The sequence below is a fragment of the Trachinotus anak genome, unplaced genomic scaffold (assembly GCF_046630095.1).
Source record: "Trachinotus anak isolate AG129_WGS33_773 ecotype Australia unplaced genomic scaffold, CSIRO_AGI_Tana_v1 ptg000028l, whole genome shotgun sequence".
Taxonomy (NCBI): Eukaryota; Metazoa; Chordata; class Actinopteri; order Carangiformes; family Carangidae; genus Trachinotus; species Trachinotus anak.
Genome location: NW_027273879.1, coordinates 18,387,857 through 18,401,872, shown reverse-complemented (window position 1 = coordinate 18,401,872; position 14,016 = coordinate 18,387,857). Strand labels below are relative to the sequence as shown.

At 40.4% G+C, this 14,016-nt stretch overlaps 1 protein-coding gene across 1 annotated transcript in view; it reads right to left on the bottom strand.

Annotated features, from left to right (window-relative positions):
- Window positions 1-14,016, bottom strand: part of npr2 (natriuretic peptide receptor 2) — a 68,746-nt gene that overhangs the window by 10,468 nt on the left and 44,262 nt on the right. Inside the window, exons 13-15 of the mRNA XM_071467016.1 lie at window positions 13,320-13,479; window positions 13,065-13,220; window positions 9,388-9,556 (exon numbers count right to left, since the gene is read on the bottom strand). Of these exons, the coding sequence (XP_071323117.1) occupies window positions 9,388-9,556; window positions 13,065-13,220; window positions 13,320-13,479 (485 nt within the window). The remainder of the gene's footprint in view (window positions 1-9,387; window positions 9,557-13,064; window positions 13,221-13,319; window positions 13,480-14,016) is intronic.

Below are 14,016 nucleotides of genomic sequence, written 5' to 3'. Positions count from 1 at the left end.
TGGAGACACAAAAGCCCTCATACTGCTTTTTTCACATGTGCAACAGCGTGCAACAGTGACATCCCCCTTTAAGTTGCTGGTTATCTGCACACATTTCTTTATCATAGAAATTATATTGGCTTTGTGAATCTGCTCTGTCAATCAAATCTGAGGAGCAAACTGTCCACATTTTTACCACTTTAACTCCAGTTGGATTAAAAGTATATTTGAATTCGAATTTGGAAAAAAAATAAAACATCATTTACAATTAGCAAGGTAAAAACCACCAATTGCACTGCATGTAAATGTCAATGCCAAGTATAAAGACTGACCGTCATGGGGCCCCTTGTCTCAGCAAATTTACAGCGAACGACAGAAACATCAATAGAAGTTAGCGTCCGACTGATGAAAACAGCCGACTTGAGAGAGGAGGGGAAGGTCCCAGTTAGTAAGGAGCTGTAAATAATATTCAGTATATTGTAACAAGGACAGATAGAGACTCAAACAGAGCAGTGAGGATAAAGTCCTTCAGCTCTTGATGACTTCACCCAGGTATATTTAAGGTGTTTCAGTCATTTCATATTACAGTTGCATAATAATCTTAGTAAATACAATCATATAATTTAATAATATGATAATAATTTCTACAGGGACTTCAGGTGATAAATGTCAGTGTATATGACTGAGCTAACAATCTATTCATTCAGAGGCCACATATGATTGAGTAGCTTTCTCTCCCACAACATGGCCACTGGTCACTACTGGCAACCACTCTCAAAAAAAAGGAAACTCACTTTCTGTGCAGTAGTAAAACAGAGATATTTGTGTTTTATTTTTGTGTGTGTACAGTATCTCTCATCTATGAGCATGTGGCAGCTGTTGTTACCTCTCAACACTACAAACATCCTGTGAAGGTCTCTGTTTTCATCTTTACTGCTGCCTTCCCAGCATTTCGCATATATTTTAAAATTATATAATACATGTATTGTGTAATGTGTGTGTCTCAGGATATTTCTACATTACGCACACACACACACACACGCATGTACATGCAGTTACTGTGACGGAGCAAGCAGGTGAGTCATCCACACCACCATGGCGGCTAAAAGCATCAATGCCTGGCATCCTGCCAAGTTTCTTCTGGGTCACAGATCCTCCACACACCCACATGTTGTTTAAGTTTAAAGAAGAAAACATCAGAGGGAGACGTGAGAGACAGGGATGAGTATCAACACTCTGAATGCAATCACACAGGCCACGCACTGTTTACTGCAACGCACATCACAGACATCCATGTTTTGCCACCATTCATTCAAACTAATAGTAATGTTGAAGACTGAGAACAGTCTGTTTGGTCATTTCTGCATCAAACACCTTTCCTCTTAAAACAAGAGAGGGAAAATCTGCCAAATGGATCAGATTACTAATTTGTTACCTCTATCATTTGTTTGTTTATTGATAGAAGGATATTGGTGAAAAGTTTTCCATGCACCAAGAAACAAGTAATAATCTTTTGCGTCACCACCACCAGCACCACCACTGACTATTTACAGTCTGTTTACAGTATAAAGCACTTTTTGCTTCGGTGCTCTCACACTTTGAGCAGTTACCACTTAATTGCCACCTCCATTGTTTCCCATGTAAAAATGACAGCAGCGGTGGCACTGAGGTCGGCAGCAGCAAGTACAGAGAGGACACTTGCTGCTCTCGTGAACGTGCAAGATTATTTGTCACGGAGATGGCGATGATTGGACTTTTTCAATGCAGTTGCTGTGTAACCATGGCAACCACAGAAACCGCAGAGAAGAAAACTGTCTGGGTACCTGTGTTATACCTGAATTTTTACACCTTTTCAGCAGCTCCGAACAAACATGCAGTGCATTCAGAGAGGAGGCTATTCAGAACACCTTTTTCCACATTTTGTGAATGCTTGTGCTTTTTTCCTCATCAATAGCCCATAATTGTAAAGCAAAAACTATTTTAGAAATTTTTGCAAATTTATTAAGAAGCAGTACCTGAAATATCACATTGACACTTTAAATTTAGCTCAGGTGCCTCACACGATCATCTTTGAGAGGTTTCTACACCTTGGCTGGAGTCCACCTGTGGTCAGCTGAGCTAACTGGACATGATTTGGAAAGGCACACACCTGTCTATATAAGGTCTCACAGCTGACAACACGTATCAGAGCAAAGACCCAGCCTGAGCAATCAGGGGGGAAGGGCCTCGGTAAGAGAGGTGAGCAAGAACCTGATGGTCCCTCAGACTGAGCGCCAGAGATCCTGTGTAGAGATGGGAGGAACAACCACTGCAGCACTCCACCCATCGGGTTTTATGGCAGAGTGGGCAGACTGAAGCCTCTCCTCAGTGAAAGTTTGTAAAAAACAAAAAGCACATAAAAAACTCAACTGTTCTAAGCATCATGTCTGGAGGAAACCAGACATGATGCTTAGATTGGTTGTCCTTAATCTACATAATGAGATTTGAGTATAGTACAGTAGGTGGATAGCAGGTAAATTCTTTATTTTATGGTTCCCATCCAAGACTCTAAGTGAAACTGCAAATTCCCAGGAAGGCTCCTGGAAAGGTAATTTGGTACTAATTTTGGGAAAAACATGAATATATTTCAATTCCCAATTACTTAATTTAAATAAATGTAACCAAACCAAACAAAAATGTGAAATTACTCTACAGGGAAGCATAAACTTAAAACAAGCAAATATGAAGAATAAACTTTCCATAGAACTGTTTTTCATATTAAATTTGTCTGGATCTTAACAGCTGCTTTAAAGGAGGTATTTTTAAGTTTTGCTATTGTTACATAGCTAATGTTAGCATTAACAGCTGTTTACTTGGTAGTCTAGAGGAAACACTGCAAGTTTTAAACTTCATTCCTTTACTAATAGAGAGCTGTTTCCAGCAGTGGAAAGCGACTCTCTTGTTTTGCTTCTATTTCTATCATTTCTTTTTTTCTACTGAATGTAAGCATGCTAACCAGCTAGCCCCGGCCCAGGGGCCCATTTTGCCACTTTCCAACTGCTGTAATTCTTGAACAAATTGTGCAGTTACAACAAAAGGTAAATTAAACATTGCTGCGCAAAAACCCCAAGAATCAGGAGATATCTGGAGATTTCCTGATGTGCCATCTTACAGTGCTGTGATTGGAGCATATCCAGTCTAGAGTTCATCATATGTGCGTCATAGTTTGAGATATTTAGACAACTACATCTCCAGATTCTGGGTTATTTTGTATAGTGCGTGTACATATGAAATCTGACTGATCCTGCTGCTAAATTTGATGATTTGAAGTCAGCTCTCATGAGTCTGAGTCACTTATACAAAGCTGTAATTTTCCCAGAAAAGATCTACAGAGTTTCAGGAAATCATGGCCTTCCTCAGCCAGTGTGTCTATCATCGTGTATTTTGATGCGCATCTGGATCCAGATAGTGATTAAAAATTTAAAACACTGTGCACTATTTAAAAAACAAATGTTGAGGACTGTGCAGTCTTGGCTAAGATATGCACTCTCTGACTACTTTAGTGTTTATGAAGTGGCTAAACATGCATCAGAAATTTACATTTCCTCAAATATGTGAAGTGATGTGAAAAGCACAGAAAATAAAAATAAAAGAATAAGAGGCACAACAGAGAAAAAAAAGAACATTTCAGCGATGAACACAGGGTTAAATGAATATTTTTTTTGCTGTATAAGAAGTGATGGCAAACGTGTGAGACTTGATGTGCATGGTGAGAGCTCAGCTATTCATGGTGAGTGAAGTGTCAGCTCCCCGTGCGGGTTAAACCGAACCGTTTACTGCTGAACACCCCTCTTGTTACCGCGCCCTTCAAGCTCAAGCCCATACATACACCAAAAATAACAGCCCATCCATCACATCATGTCAACAACATACATTTACCTAATGAAAATAACCGGCAAACAGTGCATTAACGCACAGGCCTCCACAGCAACCGGCCTCATGCACAGCAGGGACTTAGCTTGTGGTTGTCAAGAGCATCCTTGAGTGCTTCTGGGGATATAAATCATATAGAGCTCCCTGCTCCAAGCAACTCCAAATAGATAGCTATACATCACTGGGCTCATCCTGCATTGACTTACAGAGATAACAGAGAGGTCAAGCTGAGAGGAAAACACACCAACCACACAGATCTGTTTATAGATTCCCTTCCAAACCACCTGTTTTTAGGTTGCTACGCCACCAAATCAACACGTGTCCAGCTGTCATACCAATTCTTAAGGTATCATAGCTTCTGGATGTCATGTACAGTATCTAAACAGTCACAGGCTCCAGTCTCTACCAATTTCATTTTTCCTGCTGAGGTAGAAGACAGGCTGACATCCAAGACTTTGTATTTCAACCAAGAACAGCAAGTTTTTAATGGAGGAAATGACACAGTATCCTCCTCGTCACATCTCTGTGAATACTGTTTGCACTCACGGTTCAAGGCTCAGCGGTCATTATACAATATAGGGTTGCACAAAGAAATGCAGCTCCAGTCTTATGGATTTTATTGTATGTAAGTCATGAATGTAGCTGTCTTTGGCAACTGACTCTCACATGACAGGCAGCCTTGAACTCACCAACAAGGAGGTCCATGCTCACAGCAGGCGATTTTGATATACTTCAGTGGAAAAGGCAATGATATGGTTACCTTGATGGACTTCTTGTTTGCAAGATTTTCATACTGTGTTGAAATGAATGGAAACCAGTGGCCGAATGGAAAATGGTCCGCACTAATGTGAAGTGCATTTGTGAATAATAAGAAAAAACACAATATCAGTGTTATCCAAGAGTAATTCATGATGAGCAACACAGCATCACAGCAAGGGCTGGACTGGATAACCTTGCACCTCCAAGTTCTCAGAAACTAAATATTATTTATTCATATTTTATAATAACTCGCTATATTTTAGATATTTAAGTTTGCCTTTAGAGCATTGATGCTTATGTCAGAACTGTGCAGTTATTGGAAAAAACAGATTGAACTACTGTATTACTATGCACAAGCACAACTACAGCTCACACTGTATTACGCTGCAGATCAGCTGTTTGTGCAAGTGTGCGTAAGAATACAGGAGTTCAATGGTTGAGATAATGTAGTTCCAAAAAAGAAAGGACTGTTAGATGGTAAGATAAAATGGTGAAAATGTTCAAAATAAAGCATACACCTTTTTTTGTGGCTGGGCTGGTACGTCTTCTTTGCTGGCCCAAATCTACTGCAGGTAATATGAACTATGTCACGCAAACCCATATCACACAACCTGAACCATCACTTTAAGTCAACTGCAAATTCTGCTTTAAATAATGAGTAATAATGAGTAATAATAATAATATATAATAGTATATTAAAGAGAATATCATTACAAATTATTAAGAAAGTTAAGTTCCAGCAGGTATGAAAAATTACTGGAAGCATCACTGGTGCTTCAGCTGTATTTTTCTACAGTACCTGGACAGTCTGAGCTCTTACATGGTTAAAGCTGGATGTATACCCGTGTGCTCACATAGCTCCATAACAGACTTTTACCTCCACAAAAATACACTGTAACTACACGTCTGTGTTACAGTGGCTAACCCATGGACACCACAGGACCTATGTTTGGTCAGTGTTTTCTCCTGCAGGTGGAAATTGTTGCTGGTGAGGACAACATCATGCAAGGTGAGAGAAAGCTCAGTGATTTTCTCCTTTTCACTGACACACATTTAACAAAGCCATCTCCACGGCAAACCTCCTGCTCACTGTGATTGCCACTCCATTATAGTGAATGAAAGAATGCAATGTTTACTTTGGATATTGATTGCATTGCCTGCATGGTGTTATTCAACAGCAAGATGAGGTTAATCTCCCCATCGTTGCTCTAAATCACCAAGTGAATAAAAGAATGTAAGCAGATTAACTGTGAGGTATATAATTAAAGCACAGCAGAGCCTGCTCACATGTGCAACGTCTGTCTGGTATCAACAGGTGAGAATCAGCACTGAGCTATAAATCAGCAGAGGCACTTACAGCAGGAGCTGCATAACTGTATCATAAGCGAAGCTTAGATACCACACCACGTGACCATGTTAGAGGCAGAAAGCTCCAAGTTGCCATTCAGAGTAACGAACCGTGACCTGTGTTTTGATCTCCCTGTCACAACTCACGGGACAGGAGGATCGACTGCAGCTGGCAGGCAGAACGCTACAGCCTCTGGCAGCAACAAACTGCTGCTACTTATGCGCTGAGCTTAGCCCTCTGAATGCCGATTCTACATTTAAACCCTCTTTAAATACTATTGGAGCTTTTTTCACATGATATGACAATTACATAGAGTCTACCATACAAGCCTATCTGCCTGTTCCAGCTGTATTGCAGCTGTAAGATGCTTTGAATGAGTGAAAGTGTTCAAACCTGAGATGCTATGTTTGTTTATTGGCTGTATTGTCACATCAAATTAAAATATTCAATTTAGACTTCATGCTCAATTTTACACACGTCCTTCATAGTTCAGCACCATAGTTGGTGTTTTTGGAAACATACTGGGATCTCAACATGAAATAAACATACATGTTGACATCACTCTTGATATAGGGACCTATGTGTCATATATTATATTTCTGTATGGGAACAGTCCTTGAAGGCACAACCAGGAGCCCTCGCTCTCATGACCTGAGAGGCCTGGTGGCCCATTAGTGGAGCCAAACCATGTGAGGTCTAAAAAGTACGGCTGGATATCAGATCTTATCTCATGATTCAACTGGGAAAGTCCAGGATCAAGTCATTTAATTGCCATTCTTGATGCTTTAGTAATACCAGATTAATACCAATGTTGCGTAAAGCATTTCTCAGAATTTAGCCTGGGAACTTAAATTTCTACTATATTCAACAAGCACACAATGCTGTTGTTTCCTTGAATGTAAAATTGTGTAAAGTGCATATTATAAGCTAAATTGTAAACACTTGCTGGTTATAAAACTGTGGATCAAAGATTTATTCTCTTTGGAAAATGTAAAACAACTACATCATGACACATCTATCTTACTCAGTCCAACATCTGCAAAATGTTTGAGCAACAATAAAAAAACCTGCACCCACTTACAATGGTGTCATTATTATGCATATTTTAAACAATAAATGCAATCCCAGCTGTATGGGATTGCATTTGCGTCAAGAACAGATGCTTCAACAAAGTGCAGCAAATCCTGTTTAATCATCACTTTGAGAACAGACAACAGTCTGGGACAGAGGCTCTGCTCTCTGCACTGTTTGTTTGTCTGATATCTGCAGACAGACGTTAGCCAGTGTTAGCTCCCAGCAGGGTCCACACACTGTTCACTCGACTTCTACAGCTTCACATATCATAACCAGAAATAACAACAACAAGCAGACCGGGAGTTCAGATCAGAAGTCTTTTGTCAGTCTGTTCCTCTCATAGATTCGATCTCTCGATCCGCTGTGAGATGCCAGAGTCAGCTAACCACCCTGAGTCACACTAGTCTGCACAGCCTAAAACTGTTTACTTAGCAGTTTACATTTAAAATAAAATAATTTTGTGCACTTTGTTATATTTTTAGAATTTTTACACATCATGCAGCCCAAACTGAACCACGAACAAGAGGTTAACACTGCCTACACATCACATTTAGCACAGATATACATGTTTACTGAGAAAACAAATGCAAATGCAAAAATCTGTCTTTTAATGATCAATAATGGAGTTCAAATAAAAATAGCAATTAATTGGAAAATTTATTTTTCTTATCCAGCCCTATTAAAAGGTCATTAAAATTAACCAAAAGCCAGTAGAACAATTCCAGCACTGGTGTAAGAACCTGAGACCTAAGAAGCTTCTTGGATTAAAGGAGGAAATCTAATATGACAATAGTCAAGACGCAAAGAGAAAAAACACTGGATGATTTGTTCAAGCTGCCGGTGACATAAGAGGCGACGCAGTTTAGCAAGGTTTCTTAAATAAAAATAACAGGACAGAATAACTAACAAAAGTTCAGCTGGGAGTTGCCTTTGGTTTCCAGAGGCGCTGTTGAAAAATGTCTGATTCAGAACTTCAGTTTTGTTGTGATTTAACGGCAGGAAAACGAGGAGGCCACTTTGTCAAATGGAAAGATTTCAAAGTTCACCAGGTTTCACACATACTGGCAGCACAGCAATAAGAGACAAAGTCAACAAGACTGTCAACTAAAAGGTCAACATATGTCAACCAATAAGGAGCCTGTAAAGAGTAAAACAGGTCCCAGAATAGACTCTTGAGGAACACCACAGGTCACAGACACTGTCAGTGATGGACACGAGAAAAGGTCAGTGTATTTAGTCCCGTGGGTTGGAACAACAATTATTCCCCCTGGCTGTGTCCTGGTGAATGTTTTCACTTTATGAGAATGTAGTTTAATCCCACTTTTACAGTTATTCAACGTCCTTGGTTACTTTTTTATTTACATATGAACAGTTTGACCTGGAGCAGCTCATGCGAACCAGAAGCCACTTTATGAAAGCCTGACCAGACAAAGCTACATTTGATACTCGTGTTTTATGCCTAATACTTCAGTTTTAGTGCAGGACTTCTCTGTTATGGTATATCCTCTGTGGTTTTCAGCTCTTTTTCTACCAGTGTATTATCTCCACATTGTGTTTTTACAGAGGGAATAATGCCACTGTACTAGTGTTGTACACTCCTGAACATCCCGTCCCAGCCTCTCATATTTACATGTGTGTTTATGTGTGTGTGCTCTACAGTCACTTTGTATCAGCAAGGATGCTTCACACAGTAACTCCCTCTGTCAGAGCTGCACTCCTCCAGGGAAAACATGCGTGCCTCCCTTCCTGCGCCGACATAAAACCAAAGTATGCATATGAATGATTCATGGGATCATTCAAAACAATACAGAAACATGGACTCAAACACTTCTCTCACACAAACACTCACACACTCAGAGATGGAAAAGCAACAAAGAGCGCTTCCTGTCAAAAGCTGCCCGTCAGGAATTACAAGCAGCCTTTTATCTAAAATTGTCTTGGTGATTTCCAAAACATGATTCTATTTTCCTGTTTGCCTTTTTGAACCTCTTGAAAACAACAACTTTCAGGGCAGTCCGAGGGACATCGAGCTGTCAACACGCTGTTCACTTGTTGAGCTTGGCAGGAGTGATACTGATAGTGTGGGAAAAAAACTGGCTCTGTCGATTTCAATATGTCAAATTACCTCCGCTTTGAAAAAAAAGGGTGGAAGTGTAGAAAATGTTAAATGGATCAAGAGTGCGTCCAGCTCCTTGTGTTTTGGTTTAATTTAATACCGTTAATTAAAGGGACGCTCCTCCCAAACTATAAGGAAAAAAAACTTCTCTTTCATCACATCTCAGATTTAGCCGTGGTATGGAAAAGAAGTGGCTCACTTGTTGAGTTTAGCCATGTAGATCTTGATGTGGCCGAAGTCGGGCCTCTCTGCGGGGTCTTCGTTCCAGCAGCCCTCCATCAGGATGGTCAGCTCCTCCGAGTGGCATCTGTTGTCCGTCGTTGGGCGGAAGTACGGTTTCTGACCGTTCCTCACCTTCTGTACGATCTCTGCAGAGGAGAGCACAGAGAGTGTGGTCTACAGTGAGAAACACACTGTGTGTTTGTGTGTGTGAGTGTCTGGATGAGCAGGCTGTTATAATCATCAGTCAGTTCAGACATTTCACTCTGTTCAGTGTGACTGGATGCAACCTACTCTGCAGCCGTGGCTAAACGCTGTATTATATGGGGTGCACAACTGATACAACAGCCCTGCACTGAGTCAGGGAAGGTATTTTTGTTGAGATTGAGAGATATCAGTTCAACTCAGTGGTCATTTCTGGGGCCATATTTTACTGTATTTTTCAAATTAACATTAACCTTAAGCTTATTTCAAAGAACTGTTCAATATTTTTGGAAATACGCTTATTTTCGTTCTTGCTGAGAGTTAGAAAAGCAGATTGATACCACTCTAACATCCCTCAGAAATAGTCCCGCACATAACCCCTCGCAACAAAACAACATGTTGGTGGGCAGATTTTGTTACCTCCAGACAGAGCCAGGCAAACCCCAAAATCCCTCGACTCAACTTTTCACAAAGAGGATAAGCAAGAAGATGAGAGGTATCCTGGCAGATTGTGCCCATCCTCTCTTCAGCCAGTTTGAGCCTTTGAACCCTATTGAGTCCCTCTGGCAAATAAAAATGTATTTAAGGATCCTTGATCCCAAGTGCCATCAGTATCTGAACTGTCTGTGATGGTGCTCAGGTCCAGGTCATGTTTGTCCAAGAAAAGTTTAATTGAGGGCAGCTTGGTTGTCAATACTTGAAGATGAATCACCTCACATCAAGAGGCTTCTTCACTTTGAATGAGTTGAATTGAATATATATTGAATATCCTGAATATTCGCAACTCTACAAAGTAACTGATGAGATTTAAGCCACGGAGGTCGACAAACTGGTTTTATTGTGTTTGTTTGACTGTTTCTTAGGTTGTTGTTCCTTGTGTTTGGTGAGCTGATGATAAATATCTACCCAGTTGGAAAATAAAGATCTATTCAGTTCTGTTTATAGTCTCAGCTACACTAACCAGCTGCTGGCTTCATATTTACCTTCCAGACATATGACTGGTATCTGCTCATCTAACTCCCAACAAGACTGTGAATAAGCTAACTTCCCAAAATATAAAATAATTTCTTTAAGGTTTAAAAAAAAATGTTGAGATGTTTTTGTTTGTTTTTTTCCACTCAGGTTTGAAAAAGCACATAAAAACATATGGATGGATATGTACCTTATGTACCTACCTCGAGCTGAAACAAAACACATGTTTTTCTCAGGGCTTTTGAACTCTTAGCTCTTTCTGATAATTTGCTCCCACCAACACATTTTTCCCCATGTGAGTGTGAACTCTGTTTTTTAGATTTACACTTTTGCAGCTGGAAAACATTTACTGAGCTTGTATTTAACTAATAACTCCATACTGCTATCATAATGCTGCTGCAGTGTGACTTATTCCTCTTTAGGGATTTCACTTTGGGTTCTGAATATCACTCAGTGTTATGTTTTATTCAGTGACTGCTAAACAGAGCCTACATTACTATTTTCAGGAATATTGATCCTTCTGATCGTCATGTATTTCCGGTAATGTGCTATTTCTGCTGGATGAGCCTTACTATACTCCTCAGTGCAGATTCGCTCCTGCTAATTTCTTCTCTCTCGTCTCTCCATTAATCTTATCAATTAAAACGTTTGTAAGAGACATCCTTCCTTCCATTATTCCTCCACATACTCTTCTATAAAGACATCGCACAACTACAACTACAGTGCTGGCTGAAACACATTCAGACATCAGAGGACAGGTGACGACTTTCACTGCTCTCAGCCTGTTAATGGATAAATATCAAGCACTTGTTCAATCAGCATCGAGCATGACTGTGAATAAAAAGCCAATTAAAGTAATCACGTGGAGGAGGCACCCCTGGAGGGTTTTACACATCCACTTTGGATGTGGAGAAGTTAAAGTCAAGATCTTGAACTGCTTTAAAAGTTTTTCCCACCGTCCCTAGGCAGAAGCAGCAGTGGAGGTAGGAGCGGCGGTGCCGGTGAAGAAACCAGTCAAACCGCAATTGGCAACATGTGTGCAGGAAGGTGACGAGCCAAAATGTCCGCAGTGATTAAACTCAGATTTTCTTTAAGTCTTAGTTCATTTAAGAAGATAACAATAATGTGTTTGAGTTCTCCAGCAAGAGAAGGCTACTGCAAATGTATCCCAGGGTACATCTGAAGCTAATTGGCTTAAGCAGTTTGAGCTGGACAACAGTTACAGTTACAGTCTTTTCAGGACCAAATTTCCTCGTTGTGTCCTGGAGCAGTGTTTTCTTTGCAGAGCTGCGGTGGAGGGATGGTCACAAAAAGAGGAAATGTTGTTCTAAAATAACCATTTGATTTGTCTAACTCATATTAACTTTGGACTTAATTTTTCCACAGAAATTAACTGTAGATCTGATCCCCCATCACTTACACAGAAATCCCTTTGAAAGAATCTCTTTGTGGTCAGTCTGGGAGAGGAGAATAATTAAAGCGCCCAACTGTGGCTTCAAGCTACATGAGGACATGTGAGGATTGTTTTCACTTGAAAAATGTTAACCTTTCTTTTCATGTGTTGTTGGGCAAATACCTACTTGCCTCTCCAGCCTTTAGCTTCACTTTTTTCACTGACCAGCCCTTGTAATTACATTTATAATGGAGCAGCGGCACATAATTTAAATTAGTGTCAATACAGGTAGTGTTCTCCTTACGGTGGCAAAACATAACGTACAGTAAGGGTGTGAAGGTGGAGGTGGTGAATGGACTGAAAGCACAGAAGACTGGAGTCTGTGTTCAGTCTTAAAGCTGTAATGTTGTTATGGTGACAGTCCTATTTTTTTACTATAGTATCAGCTTTGTTTCTCTTCCTATACTAAAATATATTATTATTCTTTTGAAGAGTACACATATAGAATACACAAATAGAAATGTTGAAAACAGCTGCAGTGTCTTAAACTAAAAATAAGTTTTTAAAGCTGCTTCCTGACATAAAACATGTTTTTGTTTATTTTATTTATTTTACTCTTATTATTCATTTTCCTGATCTGTGCTTTGTTTGGTTAGTTTCTGAGGCATGATCACATTTTCATGTCTCAGACAGGAGCTGCGTGTTGGTTTTTGTGACTCCACCTGCCTTTGACATCTGGCCAACATGTGTTCTTTGTTTGTTTCACGGCTGCAGGGCCACGATATGGTAGTCTGACCTTACAGAGGTCCACTTTGAAATGTCAGTGAAAAACCAATGAATGGATTTTCTATTATGTGAACTTCAGTCTTTTCTGTCCTTGTCCTTCAAACAGAGCCTTCAGAAATACAGTATTCCTAGTTTCTTATAGAGAAGCTTTGTATATGTTCTGGTTCATCTGTTTGATTTTCTTTTCTTTTCTTGTTCATGTTTTACACGTTAGTTTGCTGATTTAAAGCATCCAGATCATTTGATGCCTCAGGGGTCAGCTGACCTCTGACCTTAGGCCTATAAAAGACAGTTGTGTTTACCTTTGGGACTGAGGTCCATGCCTTCCACATAGAAAGGCCCGTTCCTCAGGGCTATTTCCTGCAGTATGATGCCAAAACTGTACACATCGCCCTTCTGAGTGCCCTGAGGAGGATGGCGGTCGTATATGAGCAGCTCAGGAGCCGTCCAAAGCTTCTCTGAAAAACAAGTCGCAGTGAGAAACCCAACAGTAGCTGACGTTTTTGTGAATGAAAAGCTTCAGTGCTGTGGACGTACAAACTTTGAACTCGACTTACTTGCATAGAGAGCATGCGAGTCATCGTTTTCGCAGGACGAGCGGAAGCTGGCCAAGCCATAATCCGTGATTTTCAAAACAAATCGACTGTCCACCACGCAATTAGATGACTTCAGATTTCCATGGCAGCCGATGTAGCTGTTGTGGAGATAGTTCATTCCCTGGTGGAGAGGGGCGTTAAGTCAAGCATTAAAGGGTGTTCTCTCTCTCTCTCTCTCTCTCTTTCTCTCTCTCTTTCTCTCTCTCTTTTTTCCTCTACTGCAAATCATACATGAAACACACAGATCCAGACATATGGAACTAATATGCTCTGACAAGTGGATGTATGCTGAAGGTTTTGAAAAGATGCCTTGTTTCAAGGACGGCACAGTCATCAGGGGAATTTCTGTGAAATTACTGTTAATTCCTTTGGGAGGGGGACGGCAGGCACTGACTGTACTCATGTTCAATATTTTGTGGAAACGGTGAGTCAAGCATCCCTCAAAGCTTCAGCAGCGCCTCGTCTCTGCAGAACGCTGCTATCTGTGTGGAGCAATTTGGCCGCAGCGCTTCGTCACGCATGTAGTTCAATATCGAATCCAACCTGGAGACCGGCCTCCTGACAAAAAGCCTCTTTATTAGGCTGGATTGGAAATAATCCCCTGAGGTACGGCCATGATTAGTTTTGATTAAGCTGGAAGGAAATTTTTTAGCAAAGG